This window comes from Aegilops tauschii, chromosome 2 (assembly GCF_002575655.3).
Source record: "Aegilops tauschii subsp. strangulata cultivar AL8/78 chromosome 2, Aet v6.0, whole genome shotgun sequence".
Taxonomy (NCBI): Eukaryota; Viridiplantae; Streptophyta; class Magnoliopsida; order Poales; family Poaceae; genus Aegilops; species Aegilops tauschii.
The window spans coordinates 460,573,210-460,580,965 of NC_053036.3; the positions used below are offsets into that span (position 1 = coordinate 460,573,210).

At 42.4% G+C, this 7,756-nt stretch overlaps 1 protein-coding gene across 2 annotated transcripts; it reads right to left on the reverse strand.

Moving 5' to 3' along the window:
* Positions 1-950: 950 nt before the first annotated feature.
* On the reverse strand, positions 951-7,480 carry LOC109752252 (sister chromatid cohesion protein PDS5 homolog D). 2 transcript variants are annotated; one of them, XM_020311158.4, is made up of 12 exons: positions 7,088-7,480; positions 6,564-6,767; positions 6,300-6,481; positions 5,107-5,233; positions 4,832-5,023; positions 3,274-3,960; positions 2,764-2,865; positions 2,579-2,661; positions 2,295-2,346; positions 2,112-2,180; positions 1,995-2,029; positions 951-1,614 (listed from the first exon to the last, which is right to left on the reverse strand). In XM_020311158.4, exons 1-12 carry the CDS (start codon positions 7,193-7,195, stop codon positions 1,230-1,232), a joined length of 2,226 nt encoding a protein of 741 aa, XP_020166747.1. In that variant the 5' UTR covers positions 7,196-7,480; the 3' UTR covers positions 951-1,229. The 2 variants fall into 2 exon arrangements, with proteins under 2 accessions (XP_020166747.1, XP_073364894.1); XM_073508793.1 differs by having other exon boundaries at positions 951-1,617.
* Between the last annotated feature and the right edge of the window lie 276 nt (positions 7,481-7,756).

The following is a 7,756-nucleotide window of genomic DNA, read 5'->3' on the forward strand; positions in this document are numbered from 1 at the left end:
AAAATAACAGTACCAATCATATGAAGAAATAAGCTTTTTTTTTTTTGGGGGGGGGGGGGGGGGGGGGGGGGTGGCACACATATAAAGTTGTTTGCATGGAAGAGATGATGATTTTAAAACCGGTATGTATCGCCATTTCCCTTTAGCCTTTGATTTATTTTATAAACGTACACCATAGTGTATGCTTATGTATTAAGATTAAAGGAAAACGTTAAGGACAACTATATATATGGATACATACAGAGAAGTTTACCTGTTCACACCATATTTTTGGGAGAGAATTTGTGCTTGCTAGGCGAATGAAAAGTTGGGGGCGATCTCAGGGTTGCCGAGGTTGTAAATGCGAATTTTATGTGTAGGATAGCTTTGGTGGCAACTGGGTTTTTAAATGTGAATCTACGGGTATCTTTTATGGTGGCCACATGACAGCATATAAGACAATGAGCTACAAACGATCCGGGCAACAAACGTGGTCAGTGAAAATACTGACAAAGCGCTGCTTTGGGCCGTGTAAGGGCGGGATCCACATCGGATGGGCTGCTGCCGTGGAGCAGAAAAGTAAAAAGACCGTCGCTTGCAGAGCCAAACGGGCTCTTCTTGCAGAGGAGTCTGCTTCCTCACTGAAAAAGGCAGAAGGAAAGGACGGACCGAAGGAGAGAGAACTTGAAAACAAGAGGAAGAACGAGCCATGAAGTAAAAAGTAGTGATGGAGAGAGATAGGTGGACCATTAGAAGAACTGCTGCTTCTGATGGGTGTGAGATATTCATACGGTGGCCTCATTATTTTTTCCCTTGGGTGGAGGCTGAAACCACACTTGGGTGATGCCCCCATAGTTCATGTCCTAACAGGGCAAGATACCTGAAGGGAGCAAAATTTCACCGCACGTGGAGAAAAGAGACAACTTGCATAATGAAGTCGATAGGAAATGACTGTAAAAAGAACTCGAAAATACAATGAAGTTGGGCTCCTCCCTTTTGAGACTTTCTTCATTCATATTTGGTACTACAAAGTTAACTTCTCAGTTCTCAGATAGCAAGGTAACCCAACTACTACATAAACATCACAATGCAATAATAAAACGGCTTGAACCAAAGCAAGCATGGCATCCAATCTTCCAAAGAGGTTTCAACGCCGACCACACGCAAACAAAAGTAAAGCCTAAAACATTACAGCTACTAATCAGGAGACTAGCTACAACTATTAGCTAGCTGGTTCAGCAGTAGAGCAACTAGTTGAGCATCTTCCTTCTGCGCTTCTTCCCTGTGGATGCCTTAGCAGACACCGGCTCTTCTTCTTCCTCCTCTTCATCAGATGACTCTGCTACTTTCTCCTTGGGCTTCCGTTTGCCTGAAAGACCGTTGCTCTTGGATCCATCAGAAGCTTTCACAGCACTTGCGCCTTTTTGAGTCTTGCCGCCAGCCTCATCCTTGCTGCTTCCCCTGCTAGCAGATCGAGGCCACCTCCCCCCACCTTCAGCATCCTTTTCTGCACTCTTCACCTTCGATTTGGCTGAAGACACAGGGCTATCCTCACGCACAATTTTCGGACGCCCTCTTTTCCTGGAAGGATTGCTGTCAACAGTGCTGTCCTGCTTGCCTCTCCTACCACGAGACCTGCTTCAAATGAGCAGAAACTCAATGTTAGTACAAACCAGGAAATCATAGATAAACAGCATACTCAGATTGTCATGCTAAAGAAATAAAATTGGAGATTAACAAGCAATGAGAGCCGTCCAGACAAGCACACATCTAAGGATCCACCTAAGTCTTGATGATTTAGACAATATTGGTGCTTTGGAAAACCAAATTCAGCTACAGCACCTTATTTTGAGTTTACTAACCGCAGTGAGTCACGTCAGTTCTAAGATAATGAGATGGCGGAGATTGCAGTTCTATATGAATGGACCACATATACAAAGTTTTAAGTGCTAAAATGTCGATTGTCAGCTAAACGTAAAGCATATAGAAGGTGCAGAGTACAATATTAAGCTTACCTATCAGATGCTGCATTAGGATTATCGTCTTGCTCCTGCAGGATAGCAGACAAATTAGACAGGATCAAAAAAAGGGGATAATAGCAGCATCACAGCGTCAGGCTGCATGAGGCATACCTCATCAATGAACTCCCATCTTTCATTCTTAAGTAGCAGATGTTCAATATCACCGTCATCATACACAACCTGAATGCCAAAAGTAACATAAAAGAAAGGGAAAACATCTTGTTAGTAGCTCATGGACAGCCCAAAGGAAGAAACATGGAGATGGCAAATAGTGCCCGTCTACTGAATGTGCACCTTGTGCTTTTTTGCAGAAGCGTCAAATGACTTAACAGCACCCTTATAGAACCTGCAGAGCAAGAAACAGATTCAAAACTAACCAAACAACTGGCTAACTTAACTCATGGAGGAAATGATGTAACTATGCAGACAGAAAGTTAAAGCAAGGACAAATAAATATTTGTATAGCTCGACACAGAAGTGTTGGCTTACAAATCTTGCTCAGGATTAAAAACTACAAACTGACAATGACAGGAACAATCCTACACCAAGGAAGCATGTAACATTGTTGCAGCACTCACTTTTTGTCATCAGGCCACCACACTTTGATTCTTGAGCCAACAAGGCTCCCATCAAAAACTTTGCTCTTCTTTGACTGAGGAACCTGTCCAATAGCATGGAGAAGACGTTAACAACAGAAAAAGGGAATCAGATCATAATAAGACACCATCACTAGTATTCTAGTAATTAATAAAAGTGTGTATACCTCTTCAGCTTCCTGCACAAGTTTTCTTTTTGACACTCCACTGTCCCCTGGTTGGCCTTTGCTTTTTCCCGTCTTGGTCAATGATTTAGGAGACGCCATTTCCTGGATTCCAATAAAATAGTTATTGCAGATAACCAAGTTAGATCATTATAACATGCTCAAAGTATCAGCTGCCTATTAAAGATTAATACTGCTGATGGAACTGAAGATCTACAAATTTGAACAGAACTAGAGCATACATGGTTACACAATGCCATTACCATTCAGAAAATATATTATGTTAGACAAAAGAAATAGAAAAGTAAAAAAACATAGTTACCATCAGACAATGGCTATAGAAATATTATAAACTGGTCATGAGTTATAACACTTCTCCAAACCACCTTAGGATTGTAAAATCATGTAAACATGAAAAATAGGCAAAGCAGAAACCCAACCTTCAGCATACCCATGCATGACTTGTGTGCAAAGTAAACACCTAAATATGTCTACTGGTAGCAAGAAAATTACCTTCAAACTGAGATCTTCATCAGTGTCTTCATCAGAGAGAGTGTCCTCTTTCCTCAGATCGGGACTGGCCGTTGGTTGCTTCTTTGAAGATTCTTCTTCACTGGACTTTCTTGATGATAATTTGTTATCTTTAGCGGGTCTTCTTGCAGGTCTCCCACCAGAAGTACTGCCTGAGCGGACTTCTTTAGATTCTAGACCTGATCCTTGACTCTTCCCAACAGGCTTCTTCTCCTGTGACTTTACTGCAGGAGGCCGGCCTCGCTTTGGTTTATCTACAGCAGGTGTACTATCAGCAGGCTTTGAAGTGTCATCCGCAGGTGTACTATCAAGAGGCTTTGATGTATCATCACTAGCTTTGTTGCAAGCCTCTACCGTTGCCTTATTATTGCCACCATTTGTCCCTGGTGACAGCTCCCCAGATGCAAGGTCCTGGTTATCGCTAGCAACCTTAGAATGTTCAGTCACCTTCGACTCAGTGGAAGTGCCAACCTTATTGCTTTTCTTTGAGTTGACACCAGATAGCTTTTCAGGCTCTGTGGTGACTGGTTCTGGTGCCCCCTTGTCATCAGAAACTGCTGTCTGCTTGTCATCAGTAGGCAGTTCAGATTTCTGAACAGAAGCTAATCCATTTGGAGTACTGTATGTAGGACTTCCATCTTGTCCGTCTTTCTCTGACTTTGAAGATTCCTGAAAAATAGAAAACATGCACAGTTATGATATATCTTACTTTCTAGAACTCTAGATACTCAATATCCAAAGCAGATACTCAGGTGACTCATCAGAAACAACCATCTGAGGTACATTTTTGTCAGCTACCTACCTACATAGTTAGAACTTAGAACATACTCCCTCTGTAAACTAAAAGTGATCTAAACACTCTTATATTAGTTTACGGAGGGAGTAGAATTTAATAATCACCACGGCCAAAATATACTGCATATCTATCAAAACAAACTCTGGCTAATAATCTCATATTTTAGACAATGAGCAAAACAAACACTTCTACATCATGTTATAAGCTCTACCACAAACCAAATCATGCATGCTATTGACACTAGCAGAAATCAAAACGTCTTTAACATATGTTAAGATACTCTCAGTGAATAACATATCTGAATAACACCGTGGAATCTAGTACAATCACCAAACTGTTCTTTGCAATCACAAAATTAAACCTATTCTGGCAGATATAACTGGGAGTCAAAAGGCAGACTTGAAAGTGTCCACAACCCCTTTTCACAGGACAATCTGATATTTTTAACTAAACTGCAGTACGTCTTAGCAAAACTGACACTGGATGCCTGTCAAAAGTCGAAACAGTTTATGTCCCTCTCCTACCACTACAAGTACCCAGATAGCATAAACACATTATATTACAACCAGTGAGCAACAAACCTGACAGCTACAAATATCAAAATGATTTAAAAGAATCTAGAAGAAAATGTGCACCCCTGGACCTCTGTTTGCCCCACTCTAGTTCAAATGAATTTCCAAAATGTATTCATAGACTTTTGAATAGGTGTCATCAACTGTTACTACGTTAGCAAGTTCAACTGACCGTGTCATTTTCAACAGCATCAATGTTGTTGTCTCTTCCAGCATCTGAAGAACTTTCTACTGAAGATGCAACAACTTTGCTGTACTCATTTAAGGGGCTGCCCTGAAGTAACTCAGCAAACGCCGGCTTTAATTTTTCAGGACAAAGACGTGTTATCCTCTTTGCAAGCCGATAAGATGCTAGAAGAGAATCCTGGAATGTCAAGTTGAAAAGGCTTAGTGAAGATGGTAAGAATTATATTGTTAGTAATGCTAACAATGTATTGATGCGCTTACCTTCTTTTCCTTTTTAAGATTCCGAAGGAGGCAAGATGCCAGACCTGGATGGACAGGCTCACTCTCCTGGATTACAAACATCATTATAGTTTCCATAGAGGTGACGACACTTTCTTGAAGTGTTGGGCTGAAATAAATTAAGAAAGTAGATGAATGTGATTAGAAATAAAAATGTAATTAACAGTAATAACAGAGCTAAACTACACAGAACGCGCCCATGTCATATATGGAGGGAATAAGCACAAGAAAATACACACGCACACATAAATAGTGAATTCTTGTAGCAATCTGCTGTGACTGCGTGAAAATAAATCGTCAATCCATAAAGAAAAGCACTGACATCTCGTTTCAACTATCAACTTGCAGCAATAGAAATAAGCATGGGTATTTTGAAAACTTGTTTTGGGAGTTAAAACGGTAACGAGTTCCAAACCAAGAAATGGAGAACAAGGAAACAACAAAGGTTTGATGGAGTTATCATTGTTTGTGACGTGGGCTGGGATCAACTTGACCTCAGTTTTTCAAACAAGTGATTTTAAAGCTAATCATTAGGTAGAATATGATGGAATTTCTAATCTCCAAAATACAAGTTACTGACAAGGATATATATCTGTAAAAATGTCGCCGTAGGAGAATAGTAAAGAAGTAAATACGGATGTATTCAGTGTTCGGGCCAGCACGACCAATAAGTTGGCGATTGCAGGTCACTGAAACGTCATAACCAAATCCAAAATTAAAACATTACAACATTCAACGCCAAAAAATATGTATTGTTGTATATCATGCTCAGAAAAGTAGTACAGTGTACACTCTACATCTATAATCATGTCGTATGAGTGACAGTAATCTCAAGGGATCTCTCAACGTCACCACAACTGTGCTGTATCCTCTCCCTGATCCATTTGACATCATTGATACAACTTTCAAAGTAAAGACAACAACTATGTTATTTCCCCTCCCTAATCCATTTGACATTCCCCATGTTACTTCCGTAAGTAAAGACAACAACTACACCATGTCTTCTCACTAGTCCATTTGGCATCTACCATAGTCGACATATACAGAAGCCATTCCCCACACAAAATAACATATACAGAAGAAAACAAAATAACATATAAAGAAGCTATTCCCCACACAAAATAACATATACAGAAGCTATGAAACTAAAAAGAAGAGAAAAACATGTTCCACACCTTATGATCCTGAAAAAGTGTGTGAATGTTTCCTGGATCAAGTCGTCACAGTCAAGGTCCAACATTAGGACGCAAGACCTGACCTTGGCAATGGTTTCCAGCATGGAAACTCGCTTTGCAAATAATGGGCTTTTGGTATCATCCAGCTTGCCGAAAGCGTCCACAACCACTGTGAACACACCCTGAAGCCGCCAAGTAAATAAAAGGGTAAGCCGCCAGGTACAACGTTTCATCATGAGAAGAGTTCATCACGAGAAGACTTACCCTCATCACATCATCCTCGTACGGAGGATCTGGTGCGGAGACCCTGGTAACCTCTGTTAGGCAACATGCTATACCAACCTTAACCCCCGGGTGAGGGTGGTTTAGCAGATCCTCTCTGACCAAAGCATCCATCATGGGCCGAATAGCAGTGCGCGTACTGTCGGGTGGCGACTGGTCCACCCTGGACAACCAGATCTCTGCTTCCTGCACAAATGAAACATCAATTGTGAGTACCTAGTCTAGCAATCAAAATAGCAACCACTGCCTGTAACTAACCAGTTAGGGTAGACTACAGAGCACAGATATAATACAACGCTAAATAAATAATATAATAGCACCGCACGGGTAATTCGGTCCTTGTGACTAGCAAAGGCAAAAACAAGTGATTCAACGCAGGGGCCGGGAGGCGATAAATCTCCAACCTTATCTAAAAGGTATAAAATATCGACGGATACAAGAACAGTAATACTAACAGCGAAGGCGAACAAAAAAAAACAGTGATTCGAATTCGCCGGGGCGCTCACCTCGAGCAACGCTTGCAGCTCCTTGTTGGACTCCGGGAGCGAGACGAAGCGCGCGGCGACGTCGCGCAGCCGCCGCTCGACTTCAATCTGCGCGCCCCCCGACGCCATCAGCGGGGAGGGCTCGGGCGCCGGACCAATCGGGGGACGGTGGAAGGATCTAGCTGGGGAAGGTGGTTAGGGTTTCGGGAGGGGGGGTCGTGGGGGGGAGACGGGAGCACGAAAGCTTTGGGTGGGTAGTTTGGGGGGAAGTTTTGGCGATAGAGACGAACGGGGGTTTCTACTACTTCAATTTTTTCCCTCCTCTCTCTCCTCCCCTACCCTGCCCTACTCTCACGCTCTCTCTCCATCCGCGAGTCGTGGTGCGGACGGTTTTGCCCGCTTTAGGTCGTGGGTTCGGCCTGGGCCAGACGTGGGGTACTTATACTCGCACGGGTAAATCTTTTCCAGGCACGCTATAAATGTCTGCTATAAATAGCGAATATCGCAATATTGTGTGGGCTGGGGTGCTGAGTGTGAAATTGGAGTGATTTGCTGGAGGCTAGGGCCAGCGGCGGAGCCAGCGTATCGCTATTGGGTTCAACTGAACCCAATGGATCTTTCCTTGTACGTGGATATATATACGTATTTGAGGGATGTGAATCCAATAAAATATTCCGGCTGACCCCAACA